Source organism: Bos javanicus, chromosome 14 (genome assembly GCF_032452875.1).
Source record: "Bos javanicus breed banteng chromosome 14, ARS-OSU_banteng_1.0, whole genome shotgun sequence".
In the NCBI taxonomy this organism is placed as follows: domain Eukaryota; kingdom Metazoa; phylum Chordata; class Mammalia; order Artiodactyla; family Bovidae; genus Bos; species Bos javanicus.
Window position 1 is genome coordinate 10,170,131 of NC_083881.1, and position 16,144 is coordinate 10,186,274.

General features: G+C 48.3%; 1 protein-coding gene across 4 annotated transcripts in view; it reads left to right on the forward strand.

The window, feature by feature from the left end:
- The window catches only part of ASAP1 (ArfGAP with SH3 domain, ankyrin repeat and PH domain 1), a 339,237-nt gene that overhangs the window by 67,456 nt on the left and 255,637 nt on the right, over positions 1-16,144 (forward strand). For 2 of the 4 annotated variants that reach the window (XM_061438581.1, XM_061438583.1), the window contains exon 3: positions 8,876-9,002. The exons of 1 other annotated variant lie outside the window; for it this stretch is intronic. In XM_061438581.1, coding sequence (XP_061294565.1) covers positions 8,876-9,002 — 127 coding nt within the window. Of the gene's footprint in view, positions 1-8,430; positions 8,494-8,875; positions 9,003-16,144 lie in introns of those variants that run through there. One more of the 4 variants, XM_061438582.1, reaches the window with a different exon arrangement.

Below are 16,144 nucleotides of genomic sequence, written 5' to 3' on the forward strand. Positions count from 1 at the left end.
CTGCCCCTAATCCCTCTCAGCATCAGAGTCTTTTCCAATGAGTCAACTCTTCCCATGAGGTGGCCAAAGTACTGGAATTTCAGCTTTAGCATCATTCCTTCCAAAAAAATCCCAGGGCTGATCTCCTTCAGAATGGACTGGTTGGATCTCCTTGCAGTCCAAGGGACTCTCAAGAGTCTTCTCCAACACCACAGTTCAAAAGCATCAATTCTTCGGCACTCAGCCTTCTTCACAGTCCAACTCTCACATCCATACATGACCACAGGAAAAACCATAGCCTTGACTAGATGGACCTTTGTTGGCACAGTAATGTCTCTGCTTTTGAATATGCTATCCAGGTTGGACATAACTTTCCTTCCAAGGAGTAAGCGTCTTTTAATTTCATGGCTGCAGATTAGGAAGACCAAATTCTGAGCTGCGCCCTGCCACTAGCAGAGCTGTTTGTCACTGGGGAAGTTCTCATCTCTCCACATGAAGGGAGTACTTAGGTCCTTCCCAATGGTGCTGACAGTCTTCATACAAAGTAAGAGAGAGGCTGTATTGTGGAATTCCCTAGTGGCTCAGTGGATAAGAATCTGCCTGCCAGTGCAGGGGTCATGGGTTCGATCCCCAGTCTGGGAAGATCCCACGTGCCTCAGAGCAACTAAACCTGTATGCCACAAGTAGAGAGTAGCCTCTGCAACTAGAGAAAGCCTGTGTGTAGCAACAAAGACCCAGCACAGCCAAAGATAAATAGAATTATATATATATGAATAAAATTATATGTGCTGCTGCTGCTAAGTCACTTTAGTCGTGTCTGACTCTGTGCGACCCCATAGACGGCAGCCCACCAGGCTCCCCCGTCCCTGGGATTCTCCAGGCAAGAACACTGGAGTGGGTTGCCATTTCCTTCTCCAGTGCATGAAAGTGAAAAGTGAAAGTGAAGTTGCTCAGTCATGTCCAACCCTCAGCGACCCCATGGACTGCAGCCTTCCAGGCTCCTCCTTCCATGGGATTTTCCAGGCAAGAGTACTGGAGTGGGGTGCCATTGCCTTCTTTGAAAATTATATGTATATATAGGTAAATAAAGGGAGGCTGTATTGTAAATATCCCTGTGAAGATTAATTCCAACTGCAGTAATGGAGCAATGGGAGTGCTCTCCACTTGGAAATCAGCCCTGAATATTCATTGGAATATTCATTCATGCTGAAACTGCAATACTTTGGCCACCTGATGCGAAGAGCTGACTCATTGGAAAAGACCCTGATGCTGGGAAAATTTGAGGGCAGGAGGGGAAGGGGGTGACAGAGGATGAGATGGTTGGATGGCATCACCGACTCAATGGACATGAGTTTGAGAAAACTCTGGGAGATAGTGAAGGACAGGGAAGCCTGGCATGCTGCAGTCCATGGGGGTCTCAAAGAGCCTGACACGATTCATCGACTGAACAACAACTCCACTCCAGCCATTACTTTGCCTTTGAGTTGGGCTTGTAACAAGTTCCCCTGGAGGAAAAAAGATGACACACAGGCTCTAACAGAAGAGCACCCAAGGGCTGTGGACCCATCGTCAGGAGACTAATCACACAGGCTGTGAAATCAGACCAATCAGTCTCCTCTACTTGTCAAGGTGACCTCTAAGCTCCAGGTTCCTCCCAGGTAAATGCGGATAATACCAGTGCCTGCTCTATGTGGTGGCTGTTGAGTATGAAATGAGGGTATGCCTGCAGCAGTGCAGAATCGTGCAGGGCATATAACAAGCCCAGTATTTACTAGTTGATGTTATTAGTATTCCTTTACAGGACAGAACAGAAATACATTCCTGAGTCCTTTCAGTTGATATATCCACCAGGATTTTGAGTCTTCTGGGTCCCCAGCACTCTACCTGACTCTTCTTCCTACCCTTGACCAAAAAAATAGCCAGGGAAGCGGGGTTGGGGGTAGAATAGAGAGTAGTTGATTGTCTTCAAACAATCCATGTTCTCCTCCTTACTCACTGGGAACACTCTAGTGGTTTTTACTTGGAGTATTTACATTAAGTTCACTGGAGACTAGAATAGGCTTTTTTTGGTTTGTTTCTTACTTGAGAAAATATAAGTGTACTTGGGAAGCACTCATACAAGGCACGTGAGTGAAGCAGTCTGCTGCTGAGGTCGAATATGGCAACGTGAGCCCGATGGTAAAAACACGTGGAATCCAGCGCATCTTTCCCTCTTCCTGTTCCCCCAGCCCCATCCCCCGCCCACCGCTTTCCTTTCTTCTAGCACTTTGTTAAGATGATAGAAAACAAATACGTAAGTTATCAGGTGAAATAAGGAACAAACAATACTTATTTTGATTGATGAGAAGGACATCTAATGGAGCAGTACTCTGTGAATTATTGTTGAGAACTTGATTTTTGCAGGCAGTAGAAAAAGCCCAGGATTTCATCTCCTGGGCGCTGGGACATGAACTTGCAGTGAGATCTCATTGTGTTTTGGTTTCCATTAATGGGTCTTTTTTTTTTTTTTTTTTCCCGGCCACGCCCTATGGCATGTGGGATCTTAGTTCCCCCAACCAGGGATCAAATCCAAGTTTGATGCATTGGAAGCACGGAGTCTTAACCACTGGACCGCCAGGGAAGTCCCTTGGTTTCCATTATTGTAATACTCCCACATCAGAACTGTTACGTGGATGAATCAGAACTGTTATGTGGATGAATTCAGACACTGCCTATATAACCAGGGCAGTGCCTGGCTCAGAACAAAAGCTCAGAAAGTACTCTTGCACACCTCACTAGCCTCGGGTTTCTCTCCAGTAAGTTTAAGATAATCATACTTGGGACTTCCCTGGAAGTCCAATGGTTAAGACTTAACTCTCCAATGCAGGTTCGATTCCTGGTGGGGGAGGAAAAGGGGAAAAAGAGGGGCTGCGATCTTACATGCCTCAAGGCCAAAAACCAAAGCATAAATAAGCAGTATTGTAAGAAATTCAATAAAGACTTTAAAAATTATCCATATTAAAAAATCTTTATTAAAAAAAAAAAGATAATCATACCTACCTTTTGAAGTTGTCAGGAAGTTTAAAGAAGGATATTTGTGTCCAAAATGCAATACTTGGCAAGGCGTCAGGTACATTGTAGGTTTCAGTAAATTTTAGGGGGGAAGGAATATCCGAATTTTTATCTCCAGATCAAGCTTTCAATATTCCCATAATACCTGAGAAGTATCTACTTACGATCCCTCAGACCCTGCTAAGCACCTTATATGCCATAGCTTATGACATCCTCAGAGAACTAAGACATAGTTACTAACATTGCCCCCAATTTGCAGATGTGAAAACTGAGACTCAGAGAAGTGAATTACTTCAACGAGATCTAATAGCTGCTACATGGTAGAGATGTGAGGCCAAATCTTTCTCATGAGAATCATCCTATAACTCATGCTCTTATGAAACAAATGCCTATTCTATCCTCTAGAAGTTGCCTTGGTTAGAATATCCTTCTTTACCGTCTAGTCAAGGCTATGGTTTTTTCCAGTGGTCATGTATGGATGTGAGAGTTGGACTGTGAAGAAGGCTGAGCGCCGAAAAATTGATGCTTTTGAACTGTGGTGTTGGAGAAGACTCTTGAGAGTCCCTTGGACTGCAAGGAGATCCAACCAGTCCATTCTAAAGGAGATCAGCCCTGGGTATTCTTTGGAAGGAATGATGCTAAAGCTGAAATTCCAGTACTTTGGCCACCTCATGGGAAGAGTTGACTCATTGGAAAAGACTCTGATGCTGGGAGGGATTGGGGGCAGGAGGAGAAGGGGACGACAGAGGATGAGACGGCTGGATGGCATCATCGACTCGATGGACGTGAGTTTGAGTGAACTCCGGGAGATGGTGATGGACAGGGAGGCCTGGTGTGCTGCAATTTAGTTGCAAAGACACGACTGAGCAACTGAACTGAACAGGAACTGTGTTTCATGAAAACCAGGCTTTTATGGCCTTAGCTCTCTTCTGATCCCCATTAGTATTCATTCTGTTTGACTCTAGATACTGTTTCTTTACTTCCAAAATCCATCGTTGATGGATCTGACCTCACAAGGGATACTTACAAGAATAAGCAAAGTTCTAAAGACGATCCCCGAATCTGAGATCCCAGACTTTGGGAATTACTGTGCAGCTTCCCCTTCCTTCTCTTCTTTCCTCCACCAGGTGACTAATTTAGGGAGAGGTCTGAGTCCTGGAAAGAAAAGAGATGTATTCATGGTCATACTTGACATAAAAATGGAATTCAAAGGGAATTGACATTGGTTGATAATTCGCTATGCATCAACTGCTTTATCCACAGCTTCTCAATTTATTTCACTTAACAACCTGTAACATAGTCATTTTATTACTATACTAATTTCACAGATGAGACAACAATGCATTATTATAAGTGACAAAGTGGAGATTCAAACCCAGATCCAAGTAACACAAAGCATATTCTCTTCCCACACTATCCCATGGCCCTGCCCCATGAAGGCGCTGGGAGCCTTTGATGAATGCTCTAATTCCATCCTGTCAGCCTGGGCCACTTTCTAGGCATGTGAATCAGAGCACCGATAGCTCTTCTTGGTTTCTTTTTTCCCCCTTCTATTTTTTTGGCTGTGTGCAGCATGTGGGATCTTAGTTCCCTGACCAGGGATCAAACCCGTGTCCCCAGCAATGGAAGCTCTGTGTCTTAATAACTGCACCACCAGGAAAGTTCCTGGTTTCTTGTGCCCAGAAAGGACCTCACACTTCCTCCGCACTCTCCCACCCTTGGTACATTGTCAGCTATCTTGCAAATGCACCACCTTGGTTGTTAGGCAGATAGATGAGTGAAGCCTGCAACTGGGAATCTAATTCAGCCAATTCCCTGATGCCTGTGGGTCACTAGTGCCCTTGCTGACCGGGAGAATAAGCCACCACTATTTTTATCCCCATTTTTCAAGGGGAAGAAAAGCATTCTGTAAGGACCATTCTTATCTTGTCAGCAGTACTCAGAGTAACAAACAGGCTTGAGGAGTGCAGGGGTGCAGAACAGCATCGGATGGGGGTGATGTTGATGACCAAAGAGATGATGCATGCTTTAGACAAAACTGGTGTGCACGAGTAAGTGTGTGTGTTTTTCCTGGCTCCAGAAAGGATGATGTGTATTTCTGAGCGGGCTTCCCTGGTGGCTCAGTGGTAAAGAATCTGCCTGCCAATGCAGGAGACATGAGTTCAATCCCTGGGTTGGGAAGATCCCCTGGAGAAAGAATTGGCAACCCATTCCAGTATTCTTGCCTGGCAAATCCCATGGACAGAGGAGCCTAGTGGGCTACAGTCCATGGGGTTTTAAAAGAGTTGGACACGACTTAGTAATTAAATAACAAATATTTCTGAGCAGCTCTGCACAAAGAAATCTAGTGTTTAAGTTTTGCTTGCATCAGACTCTATACGTAGAAGATAGCCAGGAATGGTTTTCAGGGTGTTTTGGGAAAATGAGAGGTGCAGATGGTTTGCACTGGGGCATGGTTTCAAATTTTAAAAGGATTATGGCTCATGAACCCTAGGAATGGTGGATGGAGGTGTGAACCTTTGAAATTCTAATTGCATACCAGTCTAAGGAGGTATATACTTACCTGGGCACAATATCTCATTGTTCACATATTCCTTTCTTGGCTAGGGGAGACGGGGAGGAGGAGCAGATATATAACATAATCTTCAAATGAAACTGAAACAACAATTGGTGGCAGCAGTTTGGACTCTGGTGAAATCCATCAAGAAAGCAATCCCCGTTGTTTACCATAGCAGTTAGCTTAGCTTGTTGTAATAATCTTTATTCCTTGCATCTGTAGAGCTGAGGGCAGTCACAGACTCAGCTCCAGCTGGGAAGTATCTCTGTGGTCATTTTGACATACGCATCCCTTTATTTTATCCAAGTGAGGGCACTAAGGCCCAAGCTGACAGCATCAGTTATTAGGAGAGAAAGCTCTGGAATCCAGGCCTCCTGGAATTGAGGCAATTATTCACTGACTCCAGGCTTTTTAATAACAGCTCATATTTATCAAGTGTTTGCTCTAAGCCATACATATGGGATAGAAGGAGCTACCAGCCCAGCAGGGATGACAGGTATTCGATGACAACTTGGAAGAGAGAGAAAAGTGGAAATAATGCAAAATCAGAGTCTCAATTGATTTCCAGCCTAGAGGATGGCCTTCTTGGAGTGGTTGGAAGGCTAAGTGCTGGGTGTTAGAGTCTCAGCTGCTGCATGGGGATAAACATGGGGTTTCTTGAGGCTCTTGGAGCCTCACACTAATGAACACAAGCTAGTGTGGCCATATTTGCTCCATGCAGAATGACCCAGTTAGTATAAGGGAAAAGAGGTAGGGTTTTTTCTGGTATCTCATATTCTGTCAGTAACAGCATGTGAACAAGTGCCCTCTGGGTGCGGGTCTTAAATGCCATCTGGCAGTTTCCCCAAAACCTCAACTTTGGTGTGTCCCAATACAGACTTTTAATGTAGAAGGAGGAGAAAGTATGTACCTGTTTGTTTCTTTGTTTTTTAGGATGCCTCTCAAAGCTGATGTCTCAACACTTTGCCAGAGCAGAGTCTTTATTCCTGTATGCTGCCTTACCAAGGCCTTCCTCTTCGTTAGCTGCAGTGCTTGCCTTTCTGACATTAATGAGCGCTTCCCCAGAGACACAGTGCAGGTTCAGGACAGCCAGCACAGGCAGACAAAACACCTTGAACTTGTACAATGGCTCTCGGGTGAACAGAGCACCTTCTCATCTGTTATCATTTACCATGGGGCTGGCGCCCTCTTCTTTCATCTTCATGGGAGGCAACTGAAGGCCAAGATCCCATAGCCACCAGGATACCTGCAGAGGCAGCCCCTCATTCTCTTTTCTTCTTTTTATTATTTGGCTGCATCAGATCTTAGTTACAGCACACAGGACCTTTGATCTTTGTTGCCACTGCAACATCTTTTTAGCTGTGTCCCAGGAACTCTTTTGTTTGCGCCATACGGATCTAGTTCCCTGACCTGGTATGAAACCCAGGTCCCCTGCACTGGAGCGGGGATGTCTTGGTCCTCCAGGGAAGTCCCTTCATTCTCTCTTCTGCTCTAGATGTCACTTTGTCAAGGAGGTTTTCTCTGCTCATTCCTCAAACCATAGCTCCTGCATCACTTGCTTTACTCTGTATGTACTTCACTTTATATTACATGTATATTGCTTGTCTGTTTCCCTTACTACTGTTGATGGAAGAGTAGAGGCATTGTCTGTTTACGAATCTCCAGCGGCAGGAGCAGGGCGTTAGTAGTCAGCGGTGAGCGAGAAGATGCAGTTCTCCTTTGACAATCACTCCCGGGTCCAATATCCCTCCCTGCCAGTGGGCATTCTGTTGTGGTTTAGGGAAGGACCAGAGGACAGATAACCGTACAAGATCGCAGAACTCAATCCCAGAGGAGGCCCGGGGGCTAGCCTTCTGCCCAGGTTGGTGAATTTGGGACTTTATGAGCCGGCTCCAGTTGGCTCCAATTATAGGAGCCAATCGTCAGGCGCTTCCTAAGGGCCTAGTTTGTTTTTTTTTAAACCAATTTGATCCGCAATCAATGGTGAGAAATTAAATGGATTCTTTGGGCTAAGTAGATTGAGCAAAATAGCCATCTGCCAGGGCCGAGGAATGAGCAATCTGTTGGTAATTTTTCCGCTGAAATTTGGCATCTACTTAGCATTGTACACCATTTGCACCTCGGGAAATGCCTTTTACACCCCTTCCCCTCCTCTGTCCGGGTTAAAAACAACAACAAAAACCAGTGTAAATGAAAGATTAGAAAATTGTGGGGGGGGGGGGCGGAGAAAACCCTTTCAATATCTTCACTTAGCACTTGAGCGGCTTCAGCAAACGGCACAAAACCTTTCGGGGGCTCGTGAGAGCCCTGCTAAGGGAGTGAGGAGCCGGAGCCAGCGGGCGGGCAAGCTACAAGCCGGGCCCCGGAGGCCGCCGCCGCGCTCCCCTCTCGCCGGGCCCGCGGCCCGCGCAGCCGGAGGCGGCTCTCCGGCTTCGCTTCCTGCTCCCACACGGGGCTAAAAAAGAACGCGCACAACTTTTTATTTTTTTAGCCCCCCTTCTTGCGAAACGCTCGCGTAACGAGCTCGCCCAAGTAACCGCTCCGGGGGCGGCCCGGGGGACGCGGGCACCCGCCGCCCCGAGAACCGCGCGGCCGGGGCTGCCTGTCGGGGGTACCCAGTCAGAGCGCCGCGCGCGGGGCTTGGGGGGATCTGGCCGGGGATGGCGGGGGCGGCGAGTGGGTGGGGGAGGTCCGGGGCGGGGCTGGGGGCCGGCGTGGGTGGGGCCGGTGGCGTGGGCGGGGCGGGGCGGCGTGGGCGGGGCCGGGCCCCGCGGGGAGGGGGTCGACGGCGCGTGCGCAGAGCACTTCCTTGTTTGTCCCCGTGACCGTCGCGGCAGCGCCGCCCGCCCGCCCGCGGGAGCGTGTGCTCAGTCAGTCGGTGTCCGCGCTGCCGCCTGTCAGAGCGTGTGAGCAGGCAGCGCCGGCCCGCCGCGACTTGCCCGGCCCCGGGCGCCCCCCCGTCCCCTGCGAAGCGCCGCGCCGGGTCCCCTCCCCCGTGGCCGGGCATGAGCAGAGGGAGGCGGGTCGCCGAGAGCCCCCAGCCTCGCGCGCCGCTCGGAGTTTGAAGGGCCCCTTGCCGATCGCTGATCGGGGCCGCCGCCGCCTCCTTTCTCGCCCGCCAGAGCTTTCTCCCGCTGCCGCCGGGATCGCAGCCGCGCCAAGCCGGGCGGCGGGTGGCGGGCTGCGCGCGGGGGGCGTTCATGAGCCGCCGGCCGGCCCGCGGCCCCGGGAGCCTGCGCCGTGACTCACCCCCCGCCCTCGCTTGTGTCTCGCCCCCTTCCCCGGCAGGATGCCGGACCAGATCTCCGTCTCCGAGTTCATCGCCGAGACCACCGAGGACTACAACTCGCCCACCACGTCCAGCTTCACTACGCGGCTGCACAACTGCAGGAACACCGTCACGCTGCTGGAGGAGGTAGGTCGGGGCCGGTGACCTCCGCGCGCAGCCCTTCGGGGACCCCGGCCCGCTCGCCGGGACGCCTCGCTGCCTCCGCTCGCGGCCGCTGCCTCGCCGTTGGATTGCGTCGATTTCCGAACCGGGGAGGAAGGGGATGTATGGGGCCTGGGGGAGCCACACCCCCCTGCGGGACCCCCTCCAGCCCACCCCGCGGCCAGGTGATGGACGGGGGACATCGGATGTGCAGCCCCCAGCTCCGTTTCTCCCCCCCACCCCCAGCTCCCCGCCCCGAGGCTGGAGGTGGGGAGAGGATTGAACAGGCTGTGGACAGCCCTAAGAAGAGGGAAGTCCTCTCCCTGGCTTGAGCCCTTCTGGGCGCTTTCCACATCACCCTGACCCTCTCGTAACCCGCCAAGTAGGTGGTGTCAGGCCTCTGAGGGCAGAGGGAGGCAAAGCAACGTGGCCAAGGTCACCAGCAAGGGACTGGGAGATGGTCAGTTAATGCACCTCTCCATGGCCCGGCTTGGCCAGGCAGGCTGAGCTGCATCGGCTAGGACTGGTGGAAAAACCCCAGAGGAATGAGAGGGAACTCTGGCCGGGACTGCCTCCACCCCGGGATTTCTCCTCCTCTCTCGTCCTCAAGCCCTGGGTGGAAAGAGCTATCTCTGCAGACTGGTCCCCACCCGGCTCCCCTGGGCGGCTGGTTTGGTAGAGTCAGGCTGCTGCGCCAGCAGGACCTGCCCGCAGGGCACTCATAAGCTGTGAATGGAGCCCCGAGGCCGATGCTGCCCCAAGGACCTGGCCAGACAGGAAGAAGGGAGGCCTGAGATGCAGAAAGAATCGCTCCTCTTATCTAGGTCTCCAGGGAAAGCTTGTGGGTGCCTCCGACAGCGTCAAAAGCTTAGCAATTTCCTTTAAAATTTTAGGTGCATTAGTGATAGGGCCGAGTGGGTACATAAGGAGGAATCTGCAAGCCTGGGAGCTGGGAAGCCTCTGAACCTCCTCAAAAACGGGATATTTGCCCTGGAACTCTGCCCCATATGTAAGTGCCATAAAGTGCCACTCCCTTCTCAACCCAAAAAAAGATAGCACTGGAGGAAGTTAGGAAGGCAGATCGTTTTCCCTGGGTGGATTCTTCTGTGGTTGGTTTATTTGAGGTTTGGGGAGCTCTTTCTAATCTAAGCTCCCCCCTCGGCTCCTCCTCTGTAATACTAAGAAGCTTGGGCTTCTGTGAGCAGACTACTCTTGATGCAGGCTGTGATGCTTGTTTCTGGGCCAGGTTACACGCAGAACTATCCGTGTATTCAAAAGCACTGGGGTCCTACATTTTAGGAGGGGAGAGCTTTCTGCTAGTGCTGGGTCCTGTTTTGCCAACCTGATGCTGCAAATGAGTCTGAATATTTTATGCCAGTTGAGCTTGCTTCTGGATTCTCTCTGAAGTTAATGTTGGGTTATTGAACTGAATTTTGAAATTCAGTTGGAGAAGCACTATCTAACTAGGTTTGTTTGAAAGCCAGAGGTAAATGACTCTTTTCTTTGTTGTGGTTTTGTTTCTGTGGTCTTGTCTGTTGAACCAGCCCGATGCTTGGTGTCTGGGATTAAGTGGACTTGCCAGGCATTCAACCCTATGACCAGTCTGTCCTTCACTTAATTGTGATGAATTGAAACATGCTGATATGGCAGCACTTTGCATCCTTTTTCTGTACCTACTGTATATGCTTCTAAAGGATGTGACATTGCTTAGATGGAGGGGCTATTTTCCTTCTAGATAAGTCCTTCAGGGCCTGCTGATGGAGCTGTCAATTATGTTCACTTTTCCTTTCTGCACATGCAGATAATGTTACTGTATTCTGTTTGTGTGGGGTGTGATAAGGGTAAGTATATAGTTGGTGTTGCTGTTTGTGGGGGTATGTGTCCATACTATGTGGCCACACTGGTGGCCACACAGTGTTTGTAAATTATATGCAGCTGCTCTGGATCTTTGTTTGAGATTACTAAATTTAAAAGCAAATGCAGCTGATGTATTTTTTGGTGGGTCATGCTGTTTTGCAAGGTTGGGTAAAAAAACAGACCCAGTCCTATTACCAACCTGGTCACCTATGAACTTGAGAAGGAATTGGAACCAGGCTAGAAGTTCAAAAGTGTCATGTTAAAGTACGTTGGTAATACTCAGGTTCTCAAAAATTCAGTAGTGATTGTTTCATCAAGAGTGGCACAATAATTTTGTAACTTTTTTCTGACTTTAGTACAATCTTAGCCAAGAAGTCGTTGTCCCCAGTCTCCATCGTTTAACTCTTTAAAAAAAATTTTTTTAATTTATTTTATTATTATTTATTTTTGGCTGTGAACAGGCTTTCTTACTTACAGCGAATGAAGGCTACTCTATTGTGTGGCTTCTCTTGTTGTGGAGCACGGGCTCTAGAGTGCTCAGGCTTCGGCAGTTGTGACACTCGGGCTTAGTTGCTCCATGGCATGTGGGCTCCTCATGGACCAGGGATTGAACCTGTGTTCCCTGTGTTGGCAGGCGGATTCTTAACCACTGGACCACCAGGGAAGTCCATCTTTTAACTCTCGAACTGAATTCCATGAGGTTGGATTCAGAGTGATTGCCTTTAGCCTAAATGTGCAATATGCCCTTTAGTTTCTTAATTCATAGATAACTACCACGGTTGAACTTTTAATTCCACCCCTCTAAAGCTTATATGTATGAAGGAGGTACATTTATAAATATCTTACGTGGATCAGCATTCAGTTCTCAAAAAAGTATGGGGCTTAAGGTTATTACCCTCAAAATATAAGGAAAAGTTTTGGGGCAAACCACAAATTCTTGTTGGCATAGGCTTCACAAGTGAAATAGGTGGAAACTTGAAGACTGCTGTTTGGGTTATCTTGTGGTTATTCTTAGGAAGAGAAATTTTGGGTACTTTTTTGGTGATGTGGAAACTCAGGAATAGGAATTAATTTGGGCAGCTTGGAATTTTTTAAAAAATATTTTTCTAGTTCTAGCAATTGTCTCCCTATTTATTTATGGACTGTTTTGCTCTTTGAATTCCAAAGTAGCATGCCTAAATGTCACGTAAAAAATTGTGTTAGATCTCCTAATTTGGAACCCCAAATTAACCCACACTCTCCCTTTTGGTTTGTCCTCTTGGCAAAGAGTTCTGTGCTTTGCAGATGTTGCTGCTTTTATTTTAACCTATCACTGATGAGCACTTTAGGAACTGGGTCAGACATATGTGGTTAAAAAAAAGAAAAGAATTTACTTCCAGGCTTCAACTTTGGGGGCAAAGGGTCCCCCATGATTCTGGAAGTCATGGTGGGGCTGGCACAGAATGAGTGGCTGCTTTTGAGAGGCAAGAGTGGATGGACTGCCAAGGTTTCATGCTGGTGTGTGAGTGTTTTCCAAGCAAAAAGCCAGTGTTTTGCTTATTCAGCAACCAAAGCACACTGACGTGTGCCATTTTACTCGTGACCGTTTGGAAATTATGAGTAAATGAGTAGGAGAAGGCTGAGCTTTCCCAGGAAGGGAGCAAGCACCATCGAGGGAGACAAAAGAAGAGGCTCTTCATTTAGAGGCTTAGATTGGTGCATACATAGTGTTGGCTGAAAGGGAGAGTCCAGTATGATATGTGAAGGTCAGCTCGGTTATTGATTCAGTAGTGTTGGCCCAGCACTTTTATCTTTGGTGATGATGGAGGAGGCAAGCTCTGCCCATTCATTAAGCAGCTAGCTGCTTGGTACCAGGACTTCGAAGGCACACGGCATGCCTGAGGACACTCCACCCTTACACAGGCTTTATGGAGGAGGAACAATTGTTAGCCCCATTTTACAGGGAAGAAAACTGAGGCCTAGCGAGATGAAGTGATTTGTCTCCAAGATCAGATGGCTAGTAAGTAAGTGGTGTTAACGATGAACTCTACTGCAGCTCAGTTGCTTCAGTCATGTCTGAATCTTTTCAACACTATGGACTCCTCTGTCAGGCTCCCGTCAGGCTCCTCTGTCCGTGGGGTTCTCCAGGCAAGAATACTGGAGTGGACTGCCACGCCCTCCTCCAGGGAATTTTCCCAGTCCAGGGATCGAACCTGCCTCTCCTGCATTGGCAGGCGGGTTCTTCACCACTGGTGCCCCCTGGGTAGCCCCTAAGTGGAGTTAGGAAGCCCTTAAATAGTTAAGACTTAAAATAGATATTCTAAATGTCTACAGACATACTTCAGTAGTTAGTGTTTTGTAGAAGTGTAGGAGGCTTCACTCTTATTGTCCTCATTTTGGTACCATGAATCAGGTGCGTAAGTTCCTAGGTGGTTTGGTTTATCTTCACATTCAGGTTCCAAGGAGTTCTTCATGTGGTTGCTGTTGTTCAGTCGCTAAGTCATGCCTGACTCTTTGCAACCCTGTGGACTGCAGCACAGCAGGCTCCCCTGTTCTTCACTGTCTCCTGGAGTTTGCTCACATTCATGTCTGTTGAGTCAGTGATGCAATCTAACCATCTCATCCTCTGCTGTCCTCTTCTTCTCCTGCCCTCAATCATATCCAGCATCAAGGTCTTTTCCAGTGAGTCAGCTCTTCACATCAGGTGGCCAGAGTATTGGAGCTTTAGCTTCAACATCAGCCCCTCCAGTGAATGTTCAGGATTGATTTCCTTTAGGACTGACTGGTTTGATCTCCTTGCTGTCCAGGGGACTTTGTAGAGTCTTCTCCAGCACAAAACATCAACTCTTTAGCACTCAGCCTTCTTTTTGGTCCAACTTTCACATCCATACATGACTACTGGAAAATAATCATAGCTTTGACTAGACAGACCGTCATCAGCAAAGTGATGTCTCTGCTTTTTAATATGCTGTTTAGGTTTGTCATAGCTTTCCTTCCAAGGAGCAAGCATCTTTTAATTTCATAGCTGCAGTCACTGTCTGCAGTGATTTTGGTGTCCAAGAAAATAACCCTCACTTCCACTTTCCCCCCTTCTATTTGCCATGTAGTAATGGGACTGGATGCCATGATCTTGCTTAGTTTTTATTAATGTTGAGTTTCACGTCAGCTTTTTCACTCTCCTCTTTCACCCTCATCAAGAGGCTGTTTAGCTCCTCTTCAGTTTCAACCATTAGAATGGTATCATTTGCATGCTGCTGCTAAGTCGCTTCAGTCGTGTCCAACTCTGTGCGACCCCATAGACGGCAGCCCACCAGGCTCCCCTGGCCCTGGGATTCTCCAGGCAAGAACACTGGAGTGGGTTGCCATTTCCTTCTCCAGTGCATGAAAGTGAAAAGTGAAAGTGAAGTTGCTCAGTCATGTCCGACTCTTAGCGACCCCATGGACTGCAGCCTATCACACTCCTCCATCCATGGGATTTTCCAGGCAAGAGTACTGGAGTGGGGTGCCATATCTGAGGTTATTGATACTTCTCCTGGCAATCTTGATTTCAACTTGTGCTTCATCCAACCCGTCGTTTCTCATGATGTACTCTGCATAGAAGTTAAACCAGCGGGGTGATAATGTACAGCCTTGATGTACTCCTTTCCCAATATGGAACCAGTGTGTTGTTCCATGTCTGGTTCTTACTGTTGCTTCTTGACCTGCATACAGGTTTCTCAGGAGGCAGATAAGATCAGTTGTGATCTTAAAGAAAAATAAGTCTCAGGAAAGGTTTAGATAAAACCAAGACTGGTCCTGTGCATTGCTTAAGTTCAAGAAAATGTGCTTTCTTTGTCCCTGAACTCTTGAAGATGAAATAACGAAAGGTGAGCAAGTCTCCTGAAGCCACTGTCCCGTGCAGAATTCTGGGCTCTGTGGCTCCACCCTCAGTGCAGAGGTACCTGGGGTGAGTTTTCTCTGGACTTAACCAGATAAGGCCAGTGAATGAAGAATACGTTTGCCTGCAGAAGCAAAGAGAGAAGGTTACTTCCTTTCTGTAACAGAACTGACGCTCTTTCTAAAACAGTGCTCAAACCTGTTAGTGAACTAGTCTAAGCTAATGCTGTTTGCCTTTTTAATACATATATGAAGAAACATTTTTACCATCTAATAAAACCCCTGTCTGATAGCATTTTTATTGTTCTTTTACATATGAATAAACCTCAGTGCAGGCTTCCCAGATGGCTCAGCTGTAAAGAATACGCCTGCCAATGCAGGAGGCACAAGAGGCACGGCTTAGATCCCTGGGTTGGGAAGATCCCCTGGAGAAGGAAAGGGGAACCCACTCCAGTATTCTTGCCTGGAAAATTCTGTGGACAGAAGGTCCTGGCAGGCTACAGCACATGGGGTTGCAAAGAGTCGGACACGACTTAGCAGCTAAACAACAAACCACTGCTCAGAGAGGTAAAATGCCTTATCCAAAGTTGCACAGTAGTGAATGCTCTGAATGTAAGATCTCAGTATCTGAAAGCCTTTGTGTTTCACCTGTAGTTCACTCTTTTGTGTTTCCTGTCTGCTGTGGGTTTGTTGTTGTTATTGTTCTGTCTCGTAGAAATCTACGGATTATTTTTCTTATCTTCACTTGATATCTAGTGCCAGGGAGGAGACAGTTTTGGGTAGAGAAGAAAAGGGGGAGCTCTGTGTCTCTCTTCTGAGACCTCTTGGACGTCTCCCGAAGTCTCTGCCTTTGGTCCTCAGAGATGGCGCCAGCCACCCTGCCTGGGCTGAGCGGAAGTGGACAAGGCCCTGTGGTTTCCAGCTCCACCCTGGCAGACTTACAGGACTGTCGCCCAACCTGTCCTTGCCCGTGAGCTGCCCTGGTTGAAGAACCTGCAGCTCTGGGTGGAGTTGCTGCAGGGCTCCGTGGCCGGCTGCCTTCTGGCTTCCTGCCCATCCCAGCCCTGCCTTTGGGCCGGCTGCTGGCAACTCTGGACATCAGAGCTGACGGCCTGGGAGAGAATGGAGGCTGGTGCTCGCCAGCCCAGGAACCTGGTCTCTGAGGGGCCCGTGAAAGTCACGATGTGGGTCCAGTAGCCAGTGGCCCAGAAGAATGAATGAACACCACCTCTCACAGTGTGGTTCAGCATCTTTCTCATGCCAGTCATCTTTGATTTTGGCCAAAATAGGTCAACTCGGTGGTGTCACACTGCTATCTCCTGCTGATCAGATACTTGGATCGCCAGTTATAGATTCCTAAAATTGGAAAGCAAAAGGTTCTCTCATTCTCATGATTGGTTTGCTTGCAGAACCTT